A 23748-nucleotide genomic window follows, 5' to 3' on the forward strand; every position below is an offset into this window, starting at 1 on the left:
ACCGCGCCGCTGTGCTCACTAATAGCATGCTGGAACAATTCAGGTCTTCTGCCCTATGCCGTACAGCAGGCTCAGGCAGCCTGTGGCTCTCCAGCTCGCGTACAGCAAGTCTCAGCAGAGGCTGGCAGAGCATGCTGAGACATGTAGTTCTACAATAGATGTAACGCCACAGGAGGCTTACTTCTGCTGTACAGTAGGACACATTGGTAGAACAAATTTTATATATATATATATATATATATATATATATATATATATTTATTAGTAAAGTCTTATAGGCCCTACACACTGGCCGATATGAGTGAAAGATATGAACGATCTCGTTCAATAATGAACGAGATACTGTTCATATCTTTCAGTGTGGAGGCACCAGCGATGAACGATGCGCGGCCCCGCGCTCGTTCATCGCTGTGACATGACGCTTGTGCATGCAGGCCAGTATGGACGATCTCGTCCATATTTGCCTGCACTGCTGTGGAGCCGGGTGACGGGGGGAGTGAAGAAACTTCACTACCCCCGTCACTGCCCCCCCGCCGCCGGGTCGCCCGTATCCGCCGTCGGCAGCTCGGTGGAGGATCGCATAGTGTGTAGGGCCCATTAGACTTGATAGATGGCACTCACCATTTTCAAGACAGCCACATGAGCCATTGAGACATCCTTTCAGCATGCAAGTTGAATCTATCTATATACATCCATCTATAATACATACATACATATATATATATATATACACATACATACACACACGGCGGCGATGTTCAGATTCCTGCACCTATGGTATGTTTGGTCGATTGTCTTTAGTTTGGTGATGTGATGGCGGTTACAACGGAGGGGACTGAGGATTTAGAGAGTCGTTGTGTGTAATTAAGGAAGATGGTACTTTTTCTGCGGGGTTGGCGGTACTTCCGGCCGTATGTGCTTATAAGGCACGCTGTGCTCATTAGACATCAGGCAGGCACACTGAATGGACGTTGATCCACGAGCTCCAGGGGTAAGAATCATTATAGTTTTTTAATTTTGATTTCCCTACATGATGGCTGAGGCCCATCCTTGACTGTTTAGGGGTACTCTCCTCATGATACTCCCCTTGTACTTGCATTTGCAGAGACTCTATTGACTGAGGTGCCACTATTTGGATAAGTTATCCAGGAGTTTTTTTTCTGTGAAGTAAGTGGAAATCAGTGTTTGGTATAGGTGTCATTTGGTATTACTTTTAACCCTTACTACATTGGGAACCTGCTATATATTATTTGTTGTTTTATCTATAGGCCAATATGCTGGAGTGACCGATAGTCCGTCCACAGTGTTGTACTGCCGATTTACACTTATTTTAGTAAGTACGCCATTAATATTACCTCTGGCGACACACTACAGTTGGGTGACATGATACTTAACTCTCATTCTCTATTTTTCATCTCAGTGGGTATACTTGTAAGTGAGATATCCACATCTGGTTGTATCACTACCTCCTGGCACTTCTTTCTTGTAATTATGCGAATTGCACTTTAATGGTGATTTTCCGATTGGGCCCGTGAGACTGATTGTATATATTCATTCTATGTATTTGTTATTTGTATAGGTTACGATCATTTGACAATATGATTATATGTATGGCTTGTCTTGATAAAGGCTCCATTTATTGAGCCGAAACGTCGACCCAATAGAGCCAATTGTGAGACCCAATAAAGCCTATTGTGAATTAAGAAATTTCGTTGGATGATGTGCAAAGGAGAGTGCCCCCCAGGAAACTGGAACTACTACTATATATATATATATATATATATATACATACATATGCACATACATATACACACACACATATATATACAAATATCCAAATATTCTGAAATACGGAATTTTGAGTGAGAGTGTACAGGTTGAGTATCCCTTATCCAAAATGCTTGGGACCAGAGGTATTTTGGATATCGGATTTTTCCGTAGTTTGGAATAATTAGATACCATAATGAGATATAATGGTGATGGGACCTAAGTCCAAGCACAGAAAGCATTTATGTTACATATACACCTTATACACACAGCTGGAAGGTAATTTTAGCCAATATTTTTTGTAACTTTGTGCATTGAACAAAGTGTATCTATAGTCACACAATTCATTTATGTTTAATATACACCTTATACACATAGCCTGAAGGTCATTTAATACAATATTTTTAATAACTGTGTGTATTAAACAAAGTTTGTGTACATTGAACCATCAAAAAACAAAGTTTTCACTATCTCACTCTCACGCAAAAAAAAGTCTGTATTTCGGAATATTCCGTATTTCGGAATATTTGGATATGGAATACTCAACCTGTATATGAAACATAAATGAATTGTGTGTATGTACACATACTTTGTTTAATGCACAAAGTTATTAAAAATATTGGCTAAAATTTCCTTCAGGCTGCATGTACAAATATACACATACATACACACAAATATACACATACTGTACATACACATACTGTAAGTGAAGTTATCTAAGAGAAGTCTGATTGCATCTGACTCAATTAGCACTGCATTTATGGTTGGTGTGCCGCAAGTGGAGAATCAATAATTATCTGATCTGCATCTTGTACACGAACATGAGTTACATGTGGCTTCAGATACCATACAGAGTTCTCATCCCAGCTGATTATTAAAAATAGAAGCGACCAAATCCAACCCCCCACACCCACACACACACACACACACACACACACACACACACACACACACACACACACCTACTTATTTTCTCTGTAAGGTCTGAGCATAAACTGCTATCATCTATATAATTCACATGGTTGTACCCTTATTACTTTCCCACGCATTACTCGGTGACACGCTTTTTCGGTTTAATACCTTTAATCATGAACCAGATAGTTCTTTCTCTTTGCGGTCCTTCTATAGATCATTCTCTCCTTTCAAAAATGTCTCTGAATTACTGGTAGAATTACTGGCAGTCACATACACACACAGACTCACAGCAAAGGGAGGAGAAGGATGAGGAGATTTTACAATAGACCAAGATCAGGAGAGTGCTGCAAGGCTTCTTTGCCTAAATCACGTGCCTGTGGTTGCCATGGTGATCACATGCAGAACTATAAATCAGTAATAGAAGCCTACATAAAATAAACCAAGGAAAAGGAGCATTGAAAAGCTGCTGCTTATAGCCTGCCACAGTGATTTGTTTGTAAATAAAATGAAATAAAATCCAGCTAATTTATTTCAAGATATGGCTGCTTTAAGATGGTGAAAATGATGTTTGGCTACAGACTGATGGCCAGATGCATCATCGCTTGGAAAGTGATAAAATGGAGGTGATAAATGACCAGCCAATCAGCTCCTAACTGCTATTTTTCAAACACAGCCTGTGACATGGTAGTTAGGCGCTGATTGGCTGGCATTTTTTCTTTCTCCATTTTATCACTCACCAAGTGATGATGCATCTAGTTTAGTGGAAACAATGACAAAGCTGTACTTGAGACCATCTAGCTTTTGTTAAATGAAAATAAGAATTTACTTACCGATAATTCTATTTCTCGGAGTCCGTAGTGGATGCTGGGGTTCCTGAAAGGACCATGGGGAATAGCGGCTCCGCAGGAGACAGGGCACAAAAGTAAAGCTTTTACAGGTCAGGTGGTGTGTACTGGCTCCTCCCCCTATGACCCTCCTCCAGACTCCAGTTAGGTACTGTGCCCGGACGAGCGTACACAATAAGGGAGGATTTTGAATCCCGGGTAAGACTCATACCAGCCACACCAATCACACCGTACAACTTGTGATCTAAACCCAGTTAACAGTATGATAACAGAGGAGCCTCTGAAAGATGGCTTCCTAAACAATAACCCGAATTAGTTAACAATAACTATGTACAAGTATTGCAGATAATCCGCACTTGGGATGGGCGCCCAGCATCCACTACGGACTCCGAGAAATAGAATTATCGGTAAGTAAATTCTTATTTTCTCTATCGTCCTAAGTGGATGCTGGGGTTCCTGAAAGGACCATGGGGATTATACCAAAGCTCCCAAACGGGCGGGAGAGTGCGGATGACTCTGCAGCACCGAATGAGAGAACTCCAGGTCCTCCTTTGCCAGGGTATCAAATTTGTAAAAATTTACAAACGTGTTCTCCCCTGACCACGTAGCTGCTCGGCAGAGTTGTAATGCCGAGACCCCTCGGGCAGCCGCCCAAGATGAGCCCACCTTCCTTGCGGAATGGGCCTTAACAGATTTAGGCTGTGGCAGGCCTGCCACAGAATGTACAAGTTGAATTTTGTTACAAATCCAACGAGCAATCGACTGCTTAGAAGCAGGTGCACCCAACTTGTTGGGTGCATACAGTATAAACAGCGAGTCAGATTTTCTGACTCCAGCCGTCCTTTAAATGTATATTTTTAAGGCTCTGACAACGTCCAACAACTTGGAGTCCTTCAAGTCGTCTGTAGCCGCAGGCACTACAATAGGCTGGTTCAGGTGAAACGCTGATACCACCTTAGGGAGAAAATGCGGACGCGTCCGCAGCTCTGCCCTATGTCGAATGGAAAATTAAATAAGGGCTTTTATAAAACAAAGCCGCCAGTTCAGATACTCTCCCGGCCGAAGCCAGGGCCAGTAACATAGTCACTTTCCATGTGAGATATTTCAAATCCACATTCTTTAGTGGTTCAAACCAATTGGATTTGAGGAAATCTAAAACTACATTTAGATCCCACGGTGCCACCTTAGGCACCACAGGAGGCTGTATATGCAGTACTCCTTTGATAAAAATCTGGACCTCAGGGACTGAGGCCAATTCTTTTTGGAAGAATATTGATAGGGCCGAAATTTGAACCTTAATAGATCCCAATTTGAGACCCATAGACAATCCTGATTGCAGGAAATGTAGGAAAACGACCCAGTTGAAATTCCGCCATCGGAGCACTCCGCTGCTCGCACCACGCAACATATTTTTGCCAAATACGGCGATAATGCTTCGCGGTGACTTCCTTCCTTGCCTTTATCAAGGTAGGAATGACTTCTTCTGGAATGCCTTTTCCTTTTAGGATCTGGCATTCAAACGCCATGCCGTCAAACGCAGCCGCGGTAAGTCTTGAAAAAGACAAGGACCCTGCTGAAGCAGGTCCCTTCTCAGAAGTAGAGGCCACGGATCGTCCGTGACCATCTCTTGAAGTTCCGGGTACCAAGTCCTTCTTGGCCAATCCGGAGCCACTAGTCTTACTCCTCTTTGCCGTATAATCCTCAATACCTTTGGTATGAGAGGCAGAGGAGGAAACACATATACCGACTGGTACACCCAAGGTGTTACCAGCGCGTCCACAGCTATTGCCTGCGGATCTCTTGACCTGGCGCAATACCTGTCCAGTGTTTTGTTGAGGCGAGACGCCATCATGTCCACCATTGGTTTTACCCAACGGTTTAATAGCATGTGGAAAACTTCTGGATGAAGTCCCCACTCTCCCGGGTGAAGGTCGTGTCTGCTGAGGAAGTCTGCTTCCCAGTTGTCCACGCCCGGGATGAATACTGCTGACAGTGCTATCACGTGATTCTCCGCCCAGCGAAGGATCCTGGCAGCTTCTGCCATTGCCCTCCTGCTTCTTGTGCCGCCCTGTCTGTTTACATGGGCGACTGCCGTGATGTTGTCCGACTGGATCAACACCGGTCTTCCTTGAAGCAGAGGTTCCGCCTGGCTTAGAGCATTGTAGATTGCTCTTAGTTCCAGAATGCTTATGTGAAGAGACTTTTTCAGGCTCGACCACACTCCCTGGAAATTTCTTCCCTGTGTGACTGCTCCCCAGCCTCTCAGGCTGGCATCCGTGGTCACCAGGATCCAATCCTGCATGCCGAATCTGCGGCCCTCCAATAGATGAGCCTCCTGCGACCACCACAGAAGGGATACCCTTGTCCTCGGCGACAGGGTTATCCGCAGGTGCATCTGAAGATGCGACCCTGACCATTTGTCCAACATATCCCTTTGCATGGAATCTGCCGAAAGGGATTGCTTCGTAAGAAGCTACCATTTTTTCCCAGGACTCTTGTGCATTGATGTACAGACACCTTTCCTGGTTTTAGGAGGTTCCTGACCAGGTCAGATAACTCCTTGGCTTTTTCTTCGGGAAGAAAAACCTTTTTCTGAACTGTGTCCAGAATCATCCCCAGGAACAGCAGACGAGTTGTCGGCATTAATTGGGATTTTGGAATATTCAGAATCCATCCGTGCTGCTTTAGCACCTCTTGAGATAGTGCTAAACCCATCTCTAGCTGTTCTCTGGACCTTGCCCTTATTAGGAGATCGTCCAAGTATGGGATAATTAATACGCCTTTTCTTCGAAGAAGAAATATTATCTCGGCCATTACCTTTGTAAAGACCCGAGGTGCCGTGGACAAACCAAACGGCAGCGTCTGAAACTGATAGTGACAGTTTTGTACAACGAACCTGAGGTACCCCTGGTGTGAGGGGTAATTGGAACGTGGAGATACGCATCCTTGATGTCCAAGGATACCATAAAGTCCCCTTCTTCCAGGTTCGCTATCACTGCTCTGAGTGACTCCATCTTGAACTTGAACTTCTTTATGTACAGGTTCAAGGACTTCAGATTTAGAATAGGCCTTACCGAGCCCTCCGGCTTCGGTACCACAAAAAGAGTGGAATAATACCCCTTCCCTTGTTGTAGAAGAGGTACCTTGACTATCACCTGCTGAGAATACAGCTTGTGAATGGCTTCCAAAACCGTCTCCCTTTCTGAGGGGGACGTTGGTAAAGCAGACTTCAGGAAACGGCGAGGTGGCTCTGTCTCTAATTTCAACCTGTACCCCTGAGATATTATCTGCAGGATCCAGGGATTTACCTGCGAGTGAGCCCACTGCGCGCTGTAATTCTTGAGACGACCGCCTACCGCCCCCGAGTCCGCTTGCGAAGCCCCAGCGTCATGCTGAGGCTTTTGTAGAAGCCGGGGAGGGCTTCTGTTCCTGGGAAGGAGCTGCCTGTTGCTGTCTCTTCCCTCGTCCTCTGCCTCGTGGCAGATATGAATAGCCCTTTGCTCTCTTATTTTTAAAGGAACGAAAGGGCTGCGGTTGAAAGGTCGGTGCCTTTTTCTGTTGGGGAGTGACTTGAGGTAGAAAGGTGGATTTCCCGGCCGTAGCCGTGGCCACCAAATCCGATAGACCGACCCCAAATAACTCCTCTACGCATCGCCTGTCCACTGTCGTGTCCATAAAGCTCTTCTGGCCGAAATGGACATAGCACTCACCCGTGATGCCAGTGTGCAGATATCTCTCTGTGCATCACGCATATAAAGAAATGCATCCTTTATTTGTTCTAACGACAGTAAAATATTGTCCCTGTCCAGGGTATCAATATTTTCGATCAGGGACTCTGACCAAACTACCCCAGCACTGCACATCCAGGCAGTCGCAATAGCTGGTCGTAGTATAACACCTGCATGTGTGTATATACCTTTTTGGATATTTTCCATCCTCCTATCTGATGGATCTTTAAGTGCGGCCGTCTCAGGAGAGGGTAACGCCACTTGTTTTGATAAGCGTGTTAGCGCTTTGTCCACCCTAGGAGGTGTTTCCCAGCGCTCCCTAACCTCTGGCGGGAAAGGGTATAAAGCCAATAACTTCTTTGAAATTAGCAGTTTTTTTATCGGGGCACCCCACGCTTCATCACACACGTCATTTAATTCTTCTGATTCGGTAAAAACTACTGGTAGTTTTTTCACACCCCACATAATACCCTGTTTAGTGGTACCTGTAGTATCAGCTAAATGTAACATCTCCTTTATTGCCAAAATCATATAACGTGTGGCCCTACTGGAAAATACGGTTGATTCGTCACCTTCACCACCGGAATCAGTGCCTGTGTCTGGGTCTGTGTCGACCGACTGAGGCAAGGGGCGTTTTACAGCCCCTGACGGTGTTTGAGGCGCCTGGACAGGCACTAATTGAGTGTCCGGCCGCCTCATGTCGGCAAACGACTGCTTAAGCGAGTTGACGCTATCCCGTAATTCCACAAATAAAGGCATCCATTCTGGTGTCGACCCCCCTAGGAGGTGACATCCTCATATTTGGCAATTGCTCCGCCTCCACACCAATAACGTCCTCATACATGTCGACACACACGTACCGACACACAGCAGACACACAGGGAATGCTCTATACGAAGACAGGACCCACTAGCCCTTTGGGGAGACAGAGGGAGAGTCTGCCAGCACACACCAAAAAGCGCTATATATGACAGGGATAGCCTTATGATTAAGTGCTCCCTTATAGCTGCTTTTATATTAATATATTGCCATTTATTTTGCCCCCCCTCTCTGTTATACCCTGTTTCTGTAGTGCAGTGCAGGGGAGAGACCTGGGAGCCTTCCTGACCAGCGGAGCTGTGACAGAAAATGGCGCCGTGTGCTGAGGAGATAGGCCCCGCCCCTTTTTCGGCGGGCTCGTCTCCCGCTATTTAGTACATTTAGGCAGGGGTAAATATCTCCATATAGCCTCTGGGGCTATATGTGAGGTATTTTTAGCCTTTTTAAAGGTTTTCATTTGCCTCCCAGGGCGCCCCCCCCCCAGCGCCCTGCACCCTCAGTGACTGCCGTGTGAAGTGTGCTGAGAGGAAAATGGCGCACAGCTGCAGTGCTGTGCGCTACCTTAAGAAGACTGCAGGAGTCTTCAGCCGCCGATTCTGGACCTCTTCTCGCTTCAGCATCTGTGAGGGGGCCGGCGGCGTGGCTCCGGTGACCATCCAGGCTGTACCTGTGATCGTCCCTCTGGAGCTTCATGTCCAGTAGCCAAGAAGCCAATCCATCCTGCACGCAGGTGAGTTCACTTCTTCTCCCCTCTGTCCCTCGTTGCAGTGATCCTGTTGCCAGCAGGAATCACTGTAAAATAAAAAACCTAAGCTAAACTCTCTAAGCAGCTCTTTATGAGAGCCACCTAGAATTTCACCCTTCTCGGCCGGGCACAAAAATCTAACTGGAGTCTGGAGGAGGGTCATAGGGGGAGGAGCCAGTACACACCACCTGACCTGTAAAAGCTTTACTTTTGTGCCCTGTCTCCTGCGGAGCCGCTATTCCCCATGGTCCTTTCAGGAACCCCAGCATCCACTTAGGACGATAGAGAAATGAAAAATTCTGTCTTTAGCTACATTTCACTCTGATTACCTTGATGTATTCAGTCGTCTTACTCATCCAGGAAACAATATGCTCAGCAATGACGTGGATAAGGAAGGAACCGCTTGTAGTCAGTGGAGTTATACAAATCTATATAGCACTTAAAAAACACTAGTGATGTCTGGCGCTATTGTGTATATATATATATATATATATATATATATAAATATGTGTAATTGCGAGTGGGTGCCTATATACACAGTCAACCCCACTCCGCACAGGTATCAGGGAATTAATCCAATACTGTGAACTAAAACAAACAAAAAACCCCCCTTGCGCTATTCAGACTCAATTAGAGGCAACAAGGCTTGAATAATCTCAAATAAGATTATAATTACAAGATGATTTTATTATCTATAAAATTGATCAAATATGAACATATATAATTCATTAATAACTGTAATATGCGCATATACATAAAAATAAGACTAAAACATTAATAATAATACAACTACTAATGAGCATAAGAGGTGGATCATATAACTAACAGTGACCACAGTGGGCTAGACACTGATAACATCCTTGCTTTTAATTTTCAAATAAGACCTTCTCATCAAATGTGTTCATGAGTCATTCATAATTAGATATCATATGGTGTAATATATTTGAAGCCTTTGTTTAAAGATCTCTCAATGAATAGAATTCATCCAATTGCTCACATATACTGATGGTGCTTTACTTGTGGGATATCATTCAAAAAGGTCATGGAGGAAGTAATACACACCCGGGACTCTTAGTGCATCGCAAGCACCTGTGAGAACAAAGCTCCCGTCTCAATTGCCACAAATGATGTCCTCCGTCTCCCACTGAAACTGGCTCCCGTGCACACACCTGTATTGGTTTGGAGAGAGAAGTAACAGTCCGGCTCCCGGAGCGCTAGAGATGGATTCCGCTCCTGTTTTCCAGCCGCCGCATATAGCGTCCTCTCGTCTCCTGCGTGTCAGTCTCAGACACCGCTGCACTTCAATGAGAGCTAACAGCCAAGGTCCACCGGGTCACAGATAGGGCACTTTCTCTGACGCGTTTCGCTTCTAATTGAAGCTTCCTCATATGAAGGAAAACAGGAGCGGAATCTATCTCTAGCGCCTGCAGTGCGCGGGGCTCCGGGAGCCGGACTGTTACTTCTCTCTCCAAACCAATACAGGTGTGTGCACGGGAGCCAGTTTCAGTGGGAGACGGAGGACATCATTTGTGGCAATTGAGACGGGAGCTTTGTTCTCACAGGTGCTTGCGATGCACTAAGAGTCCCGGGTGTGTATTACTTCCTCCATGACCTTTTTGAATGATATCCCACAAGTAAAGCACCATCAGTATATGTGAGCAATTGGATGAATTCTATTCATTGAGAGATCTTTAAACAAAGGCTTCAAATATATTACACCATATGATATCTAATTATGAATGACTCATGAACACATTTGATGAGAAGGTCTTATTTGAAAATTAAAAGCAAGGATGTTATCAGTGTCTAGCCCACTGTGGTCACTGTTAGTTATATGATCCACCTCTTATGCTCATTAGTAGTTGTATTATTATTAATGTTTTAGTCTTATTTTTATGTATATGCGCATATTACAGTTATTAATGAATTATATATGTTCATATTTGATCAATTTTATAGATAATAAAATCATCTTGTAATGATAATCTTATTTGAGATTATTCAAGCCTTGTTGCCTCTAATTGAGTCTGAATAGCGCAAGGGTTTTTTTTTGTTTGTTTTAAATCTATATAGCAGCAGCAGCAGAAGAGGAGTGCGTAGTGGGAGGCAATGACAGCTACACTTGTGTGATTATGTCAGTGGGGACTGGGATACATGTGGCAGGGATGGGGTGCTGTGGTGGGATGCAGTCAATTTAACGACGGTCAAAATCCCGACAGCAAATGACCGACGGTCAAAATCCCGACACGGTCAAAATCCCGACATTTATAATGTTGACAGGTCAAAAAGTCGACATGAGTTTTTCATGATTTTTTTCATTGAAACCGACTTGTTTATACTTTACCATCCCAGTGGACCTGGAGGGGGAATATAATAGTGTGCAGAGCGCAGCGAGGCCCTGCGAGGGGACATGGTACACTTACATGGTGTCCATGTCGACATACACACACACAAAAATGACAAGTTTGTGTCGGCTTTTGTCCTGTCGACATTTTAAATGTCGGTATTTTGACCTTTTCAGTATTTTAAATGTTGGTATTTTGTCCATGTCAGGATTTTGACCTGGTCGGGATTTTGACAGTCAGTCAATTGCTGTCGGGATTTTGATTGTAGGTATTTCATACCGATCCCGTTGTGGTGCGAGGGAGAAAACAAGCAGGAAGCCTAAGGCTGGGTACGCACTATGCTTAAGGAACCGCCGACAAAGCTGTCGATTTGGTAAACAAAAACATTTACCAATTGGCCGTTTGATATGTCGCACAACTGAGCGAGCATTTGAATGCACCAGCCCAGCTGTGAAGTCAGTCCCTGCGGCCAGTGTACAACGGTCGGCGGGTCGCCCATACACACAGTCAGACATATAGATATATCTGAAAGTCATATTGGGCATTGGCTGTGCTGCAGACCTGATCGTAGATGTGCTAAATTAAGCACATCTACAGTCAGCTTCCCTGATATGCGGGGGGACGCCCAGCAAGGGCTGGTCCGCCCCGCATGTCAGGCCCTACCCCGCCGCACAAATACAAAAGCATCGGACAGCGGCGAAGCTTTTGTACTTCAGGAGTAGCTCCCTACTAGCGCAGCTCCTGCGCGCTGGCAGGGAGCTACTAGTCGCTGTCCGGGTCGCAGTGGCTGCATGTGATGTCACACAGCCACCGCAGCCCGCCCCTCGCACGGTCCGGGCATGCCTGCGTTGCTCGGACCGCACCCCTAAAATGGCGGGCAAATGCCGACGGCCCGCCCAGCGACCGCCTCTGCCTGTCAATCAGGCCGAGGAAAGACAGAGAGAAAGAGAAGTTGCCAGGGCAGAGAGGAGGGCTCCCAAGACAGAGAAACCGAGAGGGGGACAAGGTTCAGGGCAGGGATGAGGGGTCCATGAAAGAGAGAGAAGACAAGGTGCCAGAGAGGAGAGGACCCAGGAAAGACAGAGAGAGAGAGAACACAAGGTGCCAAGGCAGAGAGGACGCATCCAAGGAGAGAGAAAAATGAAAATGGACAAGGCAGAGAGGAGGGTTCCCAGGAGAGATAGAGAGGAGACTGGACACGGGTGCCAGGGCAGAGAGGAAGGGTCGAAGGTGAGGGAAAGACAGAGGAGAAAAGGTGCCAGGGGTCCCAGGAGAGAGAAGGACAGAGGAGACAAGGTACCAGGGCAGAGGTCCCAGGAAAGAGAGAGAAAGAGGAGACAAGGTGGCAGAGTAGAAGGTAGGGGTCCTAGGAGAGAGAGAGTAGAGAGGACAAGGTACCAGGACAGAGAAGAGGGTTCCCAGGAAAGAGAGAGAGACAGACAGAGAGAAGGTGCCAGGGCAGAGAGAAGGGCTCTCAGAAGAGAAGGGACAGAGGCAGGAAAGAAAAAGAAAATTGCGCAATAGCTAGTGACCCAGTAATTGTGTCCAAAATCCTAGTTCTATTATTATTATTATTATTAATAATAATAATAATAATAATAATAATAAAAAATCCGTTTCTAAGTAACCAAAACTCTGGAACAGCAATCAAGTATTTAAACATAAAAATATATAACAAACACTCAAACCCTTTACAGTGTATCTCAACTACATCTGTCACTGCATAGGTAAGTCATTCAGGGAACAGTCCAAAGAAAGATGTAAAGTGGTGCAGACATAGGGAGAAGGAAGATCAGAATACTGAAATGGTAGAATGGCAACTGGCCAGTGGTTCTCATACTGTGTGCCCAGGCAACCTGGGGTGCCTTGGGGTACTTGCAGGGGTGCCTTGTATTGGTGGTCCAGGACCAAATCAAATTTATGGATGACCTATAAACACAATTTGCTTAATTTAATATTTCATCCAAAATGTCTCAATAAGATACTTTTGGCCTACGGGCGCTGTGAAAATAATTCTGCTGCTCTAGGGCACCCGTGATTGGAGAAACCACTGCCATGGGCTATGGAATAATCTTTCATACAAGTACAGTATAAGCCACAATTCCTCGGAAAGGGGAAACTGCTAACGGTCCTATAACTATTTCATGTCTCTGTACAGTGTTTAATATAATCTATTCCCAGCAGCGACACAATATACAGTGACTGAGCCTAATATAAAAACACGTACAGATGTTTCCCATTTCATCCTTGCCTGCGATGAAGTCACCGCATAGCGTATGGTCGTGGGAGCGTCTGTACGCTGCAATTGCAGGAACCATCTAAGCTGGGGTAGCGGTGAGCGATGTTCCCACTACCCATTAATAAATCACTCGGCAACCGGCGGCGGTGGCTTTTGAATGGGGCAGCCTATGCTGCGGGAGGTCGTGCTCTGCATTTAATGTACTAAAATGTAAATACACCATTACAAGTTTATTACAGTGATTAGAAGGTAGTGCACAATATACAGTATATTTTTTACATTAAAATATCTGCAGAAAAAAGTAGAGTAGAGTGCCATTGACTTTGTGCCAATCCCGTAAGGCTCTAAACATTTCTCAAAAACCCTCCTAGGAACTTAATAATGTGTCCACTAATAGTACAGTGACTTAGGGTTTGGCCTAGCATCAGTGGGATGACAGGAAATAACGACGGATGTGGTAAGAGCAGGCACAGGGGCTACAATCACAGGCTTGTGACAGAGAACATAAAACGAATTATAGCACATGGTTAACAAAATGGCTTCCTCCAGTGAGTGTAAGTTATGGGACACTTTAAATGCAGAATCCATCAGGTTGTTGTAAAAACAATTCAAATTCAAGCGCCAACGTCACATACATTGATGTGTGAGCCGTTATTAAAATGCATTTGGAATCTGTAAAGTAATATGAAGCCATTCAGGTCAAGTACAGATTAGAGGACAGTTAATAATTAGTGTCAAACTTTCCATCAAAAAGAAAGGAAAAACAGAAAAAGATCCTTGGGCATACTTTCCTACTCATCCGGTATGACTGGGAGGCACCCGAAAATCAGGCGGCACTCCCAGCCACCCATAAGAGTGGGCAAGTCTCCTGCAGCCAATTGTCACCCGCCTACTTACTGAGCAAACGTGTGTTCCAGACGTCCAATGAAGCGATTCACTACGAATCACATCATTGAGGCCATTTCACAACGGCTCTAATCTCAACATGTCCCCCAGCTGGACCTACCTGGCTACCATCTCCCGAAGGAGGTAGCCAGGAAGTCGGTAAGTATGACCTTTGTGTGCATAAAACGGGCCACTCTTGATGATCTGAACAAGTATAGAATTTAAAGCCAGGTTCAGTGGACTAGATGGTTCTAATTATTTACAGGCATTACCATGTTATGTATGAGGTTAAAAACAATACATTAACTCAACACGAGAGGTACTAGGATAAGAACTAATGCTAAACTACAACTGAAATCGGGATGCACACATCTTGTGAAAAAGCAGTATGTGGACCCCGCGACGCAGGCACCGTTAAGTTGACACGCACTTAAAACATTTTACACGTGGCAACGGTACAGTTGTAAACACAAAGGTAAGTTATCTTGTTCACAGCATGCATACAATTAAGTAGCATTGTTGATCTACTGGTGCCCGCGTTCGCAAGTCCTCATACTGCTTGCTGACAGCCACATTCCTTGGAATTACATTTGTAGGATTTAGCTACATCCTGAACAACCACTGAATTATGTATTGTTGTATGATTCTCACATTACTCTTTGTTTGCACGTAGGAACCATGGTGAGCAAAGAAGGGGACAAATGTGTACTGACATCCTCGGAAAGTGAAGCTGAGCCAGCTGTTTCCTTAGCCTTAGAGATGAAATATGCATTGGACCCCAACCGGCAGATCAAAAAACGGAATAAAGCCCTCCAAGTTAGGTTTAAAGATATCTGCGAAGCCCAAAACGAGCAGAGGGATAAACAGCTTTGTACTGTGCCGCAAGGTGAGAAAAAAGATCCAAAATCTCTTTCTTACAAAGCTTATCGGAAGTACATGACAGTGCCTGCTCGTAGGTCTATACCCAACGTTACCAAGAGCACAGGGGTTCAGACTTCACCAGACCTGAAAAAGAGATACCAGACTTTTCCGCTGGACCGCAAAAAAGGGAACTTGTTAAAAAACGCTTCTGGAGCCGACACACTGAAGGGTCAGAACAATGGATTTCTAATAGATGTGAAGGAATCAAAAGATCACAAAAGCTCAGGGGAGTCTCATCAATGCAGCAGGGTCAACGACCAAGTGGTTGCTGAATTAATGGTGCATTCAAGTGAAAACATGGACGTCATTACTTCTAGCAATTGCTCAGATGCATGTGGAAGCACTGATTTGCACAGCTGTACTAAAGAGTCCCCTTCTCTTCAAAACCCAGCAATATCCACCTCTGAACAAACCATCTGCCATCTGCATGATACAGCAAAACATAATAAACGGCCATTAGGGAATATGCAGTCCCACCACTTGGCACATGTTAAAGTGCTTTTGAAAGAAGAAGCCACCATACACTCACCTGCACTTAACCCAAACTTGAAAGACCCCGAAGACTTGAGCGACACGGAAAGGACAGTTTGCCCACTGACAGATGAAAATGACAAAAGAACTTCTCATCTCAATGGCCTTCAAGGCCAAGATGTAAATCCAAAAGGCTGTAGATCACGGCCACAGAGTCAAACGATGGAATGTAATGAGCAGGCCCTGCAGATTAATGTTTTACCCGTGGAAAAAAATCTGCCTTGTCAGACAGCCGTTGGCTTGAGTGATGAATGCCAACAAATTGTGCCTCATATGGAAGTGATAGACTTAAAAGCACAGCTTCAGACCATGGAGAACCTGATCAGTTCTAGTCAGGAAACAATTAAAGTGCTTTTGGGTGTTATTCAGGAGCTGGAGAAGGGAGAAGCTCATCGAGAGGGGTAAGAGTTCTAAATTACAAAACTGTCATTATAGCAGCATCATGGTTGAATAACTGACACGCGTTATTATAAAACAACAACTCATTTTACAAAAACTCCAAAAATTTAAATATATTGGCACTTTTTATGGTGTTAAACGATATAGAATTTTTTTCTTTTTCTTTTCTTGGTACAATAACAGAATACATGAATAATAATACTGAAACGGGAGCTACTAAAAATATCATATGGGGACAGATGTGTCCTCATCCATTGTTGCTCTTGGCACGCCCAGTCCCGGGGCAACCCTGCAGTGCTGAGCGTCTTTCTAGCTCAAGATGTGCATCTTATTCGCATAAATAAAATAACTGGGAGCGACAAAACTGCTAGATTACACTGATCAATTTAATGTGCTACATTTGTACTTATATGTGCTACTGTGTCTGGCTCTGTGTAAGCAGAGGTGTAGCTAGGTGCCATGGGGCCTGGAGCAAGGGTGTGTTTTGGTGCCCCCTCTCTTGCACTGAATTGGGACAATGGCACACAACAAAAAATATAGGAGTGTGACTTCATGGGGAAGGACGTGGAAACAGAATAGTACCAATTCAGATTACACAGCACAGTATTATCCGTTATTCACAGTAGTGCCCCTTATACACTTTACGCCACACAGTAGAGCCCCTTATACATGTTACACAACACAGTAGAGCTGCTTATACATGTTATGCCACAGTAGAGTAATTTATACAGGTTATTCCACAGTAGAGCCTCGTATACATGTTACTCTGCAGTTCCTAATGTAGAGAGAGGTGCTGTAGCAGCCGGGGCAGAGAGGGATGCTGCAACAGCCAGGGCAGAGAGAGGTGCTGCAGCTGCTGAGGTAGAAAGAGGTGCTGCAGCAGCGCGCACAGGGAGTGGTATAGCAGGTGAAACATTTAAAGAGGGCTTCAGAGCTCCGGCATGTGCTGTCTGTCAGTGTTGGTAGCGCGCCCTCTAACGCTTCCGGCGCCTGGAGCTTACACTCCACTGGAGCCACTCTCACTAAACCCCTGTGTGTAAGAAGTGCTATAATGCAGCGGCTATAACATTTTCTCATGCAAAATACCCTGGATGGCATTTTCTGGCATTATATGCAGGAAAGAATATCCAAACTATTAAACAATAATTAGGCTTTGGTACACAGTACAACGTCCTCAAAGATTTAGGTTCCTCATTAGTGGAATTCATAGATTTGTGCATATGGCTATATGAGGTCGGGGGGTCCCAGGCTCAGGAGGCCTCAAGGGGAGCATAGGCTTTAATCACAGAGAGCTTCCGTGAGAGCTTTCTTAGTCCTGTGCATTTCACCTTTTAGGATATTAGCATAAAAAAATCACTTTGAAAGATATTATCAAGGCAGGCACCAGTCACAGCAAAGGCCAAGAGTGTAAGAACAATAAAAATAGGAACCCATCGCCTAAATAGAACCGCATAGGTTTTTATCTTTGTCTGTACTTTCACCTTAAAAGGGAATATGTTCCCAAATATATATCCCTATCTTGCATCGCTATTTAGATATGTTGAATCCCAGCTGCAGTATGTAGGGGCCTATACACACAGTATATATTTTGATTGGGAATAGTAACCTGCCTTGCCCAAATCATGGCTAATGAAGCGAGCCCGCGAGGGTACACGTTTCCACTAAATGTGCTTAGATATGGTTATATGGATTCAGTATGAAATCCTGGCGGTCAGTATCCTGATGCCGGCATCCCGATCGCGGCAATCCTGACACGGTTCAGATAAGTATCCTAACCTTCCTCCCCTACACCCTAACCCTCCCTGTCTGCAGCCTAACCCTAACCCCCCCCCAACCCCCTCCCCCGGTGATGCTCAACCCTGACCCCAATCTCTGCAGCCTCACTCTAACCCCCCCAACCCTGCCTAAAACTAACCCGGGCGTTAATACTTACCTTCGGAATCCTGGCTGTTGGGACTATGTCATCGGGATTCTGATCCTTTTGGGATGCCATCGCCGGTGTTCTGACAGCTGTCGGGATTACGGCTGCTGGTATCAAAACAGCCGGGAACCTGAACGTATATCGGTTATACATTCAAAATGACAATAAAAACTAGTGTCAATATTTTTGGTGTCGACCACTGTCCTTGTTGACTTTTTGACTGTCAACCTTACCCACTGTCTATCTTTTACCTGTTAACCTTTTGACCCTGTCGACCAGGGTATGGGTCATAGGGTCGACAGGCATTAGGTCGACCACTATTTGTCGACAGTGACTAGGTCAACACCTGAAATAGGTCGACACAGTCATTAGGTCAACATGAACAAGGTCGAAATGGAAAAAGGTCAACATGAGGTTTTTTTTTAGTTTTTTTGGGGTCGTTTTCATCGTAAAGTGACGGGGATCCCCAATTAGTGCACCGTGTCCCCTTGCATGCTTCTGGAAGGTGCCTCGCTCTGCTACCGTTGCGCTCAGCACAGGTTACTATTCCCAATCCACGTGGATCGTTAAGTACGAAAAAGTAAAAAATAAAAAAAAACGAAAATTGTGAAAAACTCATGTCGACCTAGAGACCATGTCGACCTAGAGACCCTGTCGACCTAGTTACTGTCGACCTAAGTGTGGTCGACCTAGAGACCAGATACCGCCACAGGTTACTATTCCCAATCGTAGTCCATGTGGATCTTAAAGTATGAAAAAGTTAAACAAATGAAGAAAAAAAGCATGCCGACCTAGTGACCATGCCGACCAATAGTGGTCGACCTAAGTGTGGTCGACCTAATGACCGTATCCCGTCGACCATAGGAGGTCGACCCAATTACTGTCTTTCTAGACGATGTAGTTCTTCTATACCACATCTGGCTGATGCAGCCTCCTAGTATTCAGCAAACTCTGAACACATTGTTTTTGGAGTTTGCCTGCAGGAACCAATGGCATCTCCATATCTGGCTCCTGGCGTTGAATAGGCCCCTTAGTGTTAGTTTTGCCATCTTCAGCACAGAAAGTGAGAAACCAATTGATATTGTAACTAAAGTGTATTATTATTCCTATGCAATGGGGTGTTCTTATACAAATGAAATCCCTTACAATAAACCTTGTTGGAAGGTGATGTTCAGTACCATTTCCAGAGGAGGTAAGAGTTCAGCTGACTGAACTAAGGGGGTAATTCCAAGTTGATCGCAGCAGGATATTTTTTAGCAGTTGGGGAAAACCATGTGTGCTGCAGGGGGGGCAGATATAACATTTGCAGAGAGAGTTAGATTTGGGTGGATTATTTTGTTTCTGTGCAGGATAAATACTGGCTGCTTTATTTTTACACTGCAATTTAGATTGCAGATTGAACTCACCACACCCAAATCTATCTCTCTCTGCACATGTTATATCTGCCCCCCCTGCAGTGCACATGGTTTTGCCCAACTCTAAAAAATTTCCTGCTGCGATCAACTTGGAATTACCCCCTAAGTGTTTCTCTGTTGCTGGCCGCAGTGTCAGTGATGTCACTGGCCCTAATTAAATGTATTCTTGTAAAAATTGTAACAGGTTTAGTGTATTGATAAAGGTCCTAATTCAGAGTTGATCGCAGCATTTGAAAATTAGCATTTGAATACACATTTTGATCGCAGAGGCAAATTTGTTAGTAAATTGGCAAAACCATGTGCACTGCAGGTGGGGCAGATATAACGTGCAGAGAGTGTTACTGTAGATTTGGGTGGGGTGTGTTCAAACTGGAAATCTAAACTGCAGTGTAAAAATAAAGCAGCCAGTATTTACCCTGCACAGAAACAAAATAGCCCACCCAAATCTAACTCTCTCTGCAAATGTTATATCTGCCACACCTGCAGTGCACATGGCTTTGCCCAACTGCTAACATATTTGTTGCTGCGATCAAAATGTGTGTTCAAATGCTAGTCCAGCTTACATAATGACTGACTTTACTGAAGTGGAGCAATAGGTGCACTTTGCTGATTTATTGCTGAGGGAAATGTCCACCATTCTTACTGGTTTACTCTTATTTGTATACTGCCATGTATGTCTATTTACACATGATTTCCAAGGAGGTTGGGTGCGGGGCATTGTGCACAGAAAGTGGGCATGGCCTCGCATTCCGGGGGCGTGAGTTGTGCGGGTTCCCCTATTTTTTTTTACCATGCTGAGGGCATGCCCAGTGCTTCCCAAGCTGCTAGTCTGCCCTCAGTCCCTCTCCAGAGTGTATACATGGATGCTCTGCACATTCTCCGCTGGTCTGCTATGCACCTAGGACATTGTGATCCGCGGGTGGAACAGTGCCCAAAAGCAGGGACGGTCCCGCTACGCATCCCAACAGTCCAGGATCAAGGATATCAATGCTTGTTCACTTGATGGTTATATGTTAACACAAGACAGTAGGAAAGTGATTTTATTTATTTACCTAAATGAAACGCTCTCTCCCTCCCTAGTTACACTTCTCACTGGACGTAACAGTCCTGCAAGATGAGCAACAAGCAGCAGGAGGTGGGCTTTCAAGGATCACTAATCACTGCTGTCTGGAGATGGGGAGAGGCTGGGGGGGGGGGGGGGGGGGGGTGTTTAGTTTCAGTGAGCCCAGGCTGCAGGAAGTCTCTCTTCCTATAGCCATGGGTAAGCAATCCTCTTTGGAACGCCATTCAATCATCATTGTTCTTGGGGGAGCCATGGCTGCAGACACTCACAAGACTTCAGGCTGAAGGAAGAGATTCTCTTCCTGCAGCCACGACCAGGAAGAGAAGGAGGAGGAGACTTGGGGGGCAAAGCCATGGGTCAAAGGGGCAAGCCAGGCACTGTGACACCAGTAGCTGCCGTAAGATTACTTACCATAAACCACTAGTGGACAGTTCTGACAGGGAAGCCCAGCTTGGCGGAGTAACCACGCCAGGTAAGTGGTTAAAACCTGGATTGTTAAGGTGCCTTGAGGACATAGTTCGAACCCACTGAATTATGCTATTACTGTACATATATTAACAACGCTGTATATTAAGGAAGTATATTCCTTAATTTACAGTGCCATCTTTCCTACAGTACCTCTAGAGTGAAAGCAGGGCCCTCCTTCCTCATGTCCCAACCCTCCCAATAGAGGTAACAAAACTGTATTTATTTGATTTAAAATATGGGTATACTGATTATCCTGTATGTTTTGTTAATTTGTCTACCCTGTTTTTCTCAGTGCTAGAACGTTGTGGAACCCTATAAATAAATCCAATACTTTATCATAACAGGTTTATAATAAAGCATGAATAAAGTAGCAAACTACACCCACACATGTGAAAAGGTCTCTTACTGAGCAAGTATAAAAGTAATGATCCAGTAGACTGATATTTGAACTCTACAGCCATATTATAAGCCATCTAATCTGTAAAAAACGGAAAGACATGACAATTGCCAATTCATATAATTATATATTCAATGTTCTTCAACTAAATTAGCAACAGCTAATATTAAGGATATACAGTATATGTATCATCTTCTAATGCATTTCAGCTGATCACCATTAAGCTTGGCTCACTTCATTTTCCCTTATCTTATAATTACAACCTTTGCATTTTGCAAGGCTGATTTGCATTATCTGCCTTAATAACTCAACTGAAGTATTCAACAGAGGTCATCAATATGCCCATTCAACAGCTGCTTTCTGAAATTCACATTAAAAGGTGGTAGTATTAAGGAACAATGCGTTTGTCATGACAAAAACTACGAAGGGGTGATACTCTGTTAAAATAAACCAATTTAGGTTCCCCAATGTCATTGCAGTTGAATTATGCTTTACCAGTAGAAACGGACATTTCATAAGAGCGTTTGTCCACTTTTATACTAGAGATGTGTGCGGAGCCCTGTGTTTTGGTTCTAATTCATCATCGTGTTTTGGTTTTGCAAAAACCCCTCTGAAGAAGTGTTTTTGTTCAAATTCAGATTTCGGTTCAGTTTAAAACCAATTTAAAATAAATAAATCGATCAATAATTATTGATAAAAATCAATAAAAACAGATACAGGTTGAGTATCCCATATCCAAATATTCCGAAATATGGAATATATTTTGAAATACAGAATTTTTTGAGTGAGAGTGAGATATAACATGTGCAGAGAGAGTTAGATTTGGGTGGGGTGTGTTCCAACTGAAATCTAAATTGCAGTGTAAAAATAAAGCAGCCAGTACTTACCCTGCACAGAAACAAAATAACCCACCCAAATCTAACTCTCTCTGCACAGGTTTTATCTGCCACACCTGCACTGCACATGGTTTTGCCCAACTGCTAACAAATTTGCTGCTGCGATCAGATCTGAATTACCCCCTTGGTTTAGATCCACAAAATTCAAGTGGATTTCGATTTCTTGAGAGCCAAATGGCACATCTCTACTCTATACAAATGCCCAATAACGTTGGTAAAAAGCAACATTACAACGATTAAAAATATACATTAAATAGTATAACGCTTCTTAGAAATAATGCGCAGCTTGAGATGGCAGATGGCAGCGAAATGGCATGCTCCAGTAAGTCATGACCGGTAAGACGTCCTGAGACATGTGCTTTCCAAATGGGATCAGTATGAAATACAGACGGTCGGAATGCCAGCCGTCTGTATACAGACAACAGTATGCCGGCGGCGGGTGAGCGCAGAGAGTCCCCTTACAGGTTCTATTCCCACTCTAAGGGTATCGTGGACACCCACGACTGGAAATAGCCCCTGTGAGCTGAGATTCCGGGTGTCAGCTTTGTCAGCAGTCGGGATTCCGGCGTCGGTATCCCGACCTCCGGCGTCGGTATCCCGACCTCCGGGATCCAGACTGCCGGCAATTTATCTGCATCCCTTCCAAACAACTAGAGAGCCACATGTCCCCTCTCATTCATCTATAGCATACATAATAAAATAGTAATTGAGGGTGAATAGAGGCAAAATGCCCATCGTGTTCAATCTGTATTAAGTTGAGTTGATTTTACTGTACCTGCTGAAGTAATGTTTTATGACTAGTTAACAACTACAAATCACGTTACACCCGGATTATCAACGTCAATATTTTAAATGTTATAACCTTAGATATCATTGTCAATCAGAAATGTATCCAATCCTTTTTTAAATGCATTTACAGAGTCCGCCATTACCACCTTCCCTGGCAGGGAATTCCAAATCCTTACTGCCCTAACAGTGAAGAACCCTTTCCTCCGTTGCGTACGGAATTTTCTCTCCTCCAGACTCAGCGAGTGCCCACGTGTCCTAAACAGAGTTCTTTTAATAAATAATTCCTCTGATAACTCTTTGTGATGTCCCTTTACATATCTGAAGATATTAATAATATCTCCTCTTAGGCGCCTCTTTTCTAGTGTATACATATTCAACCTAGTAAACCTATCCTCATACTCCAGTCCCTCTAGCCCTTTAATCAGTTTAGTAGCTCGCCTTTGAACCCTTTCGAGTTCACCGATATCTTTTTTTATACAGTGGTGCCCAAAACTGAACACAATATTCCAGGTGCGGACGTACCAATGCTTTACACAGCAGCAGGATTACACTCTCGTCCCTTGTCTCAATACCCCGTTTTATGCACGCTAGCACCTTACTTGCCTTCATTACTGCGCTTTGACATTGTATACGGTTATTAAGCCTATTATTGAGTACCCC

At 44.4% G+C, this 23748-nt stretch overlaps 2 protein-coding genes across 3 annotated transcripts in view; one reads left to right on the forward strand and one right to left on the reverse strand.

The window, feature by feature from the left end:
* The window catches only part of DOCK1 (dedicator of cytokinesis 1), a 649074-nt gene that overhangs the window by 290407 nt on the left and 334919 nt on the right, over nt 1–23748 (reverse strand). The gene's annotated exons all lie outside the window — the stretch shown is intronic.
* The window catches only part of INSYN2A (inhibitory synaptic factor 2A), a 91490-nt gene that overhangs the window by 16328 nt on the left and 51414 nt on the right, over nt 1–23748 (forward strand). Inside the window, exon 2 of the mRNA XM_063962226.1 lies at nt 14962–16141. Within this exon, the coding sequence (XP_063818296.1) occupies nt 14967–16141 (1175 nt within the window). The 5' untranslated portion in view covers nt 14962–14966. The remainder of the gene's footprint in view (nt 1–14961; nt 16142–23748) is intronic.

Source organism: Pseudophryne corroboree, chromosome 3, assembly GCF_028390025.1.
Source record: "Pseudophryne corroboree isolate aPseCor3 chromosome 3, aPseCor3.hap2, whole genome shotgun sequence".
NCBI classification, from domain to species: domain Eukaryota; kingdom Metazoa; phylum Chordata; class Amphibia; order Anura; family Myobatrachidae; genus Pseudophryne; species Pseudophryne corroboree.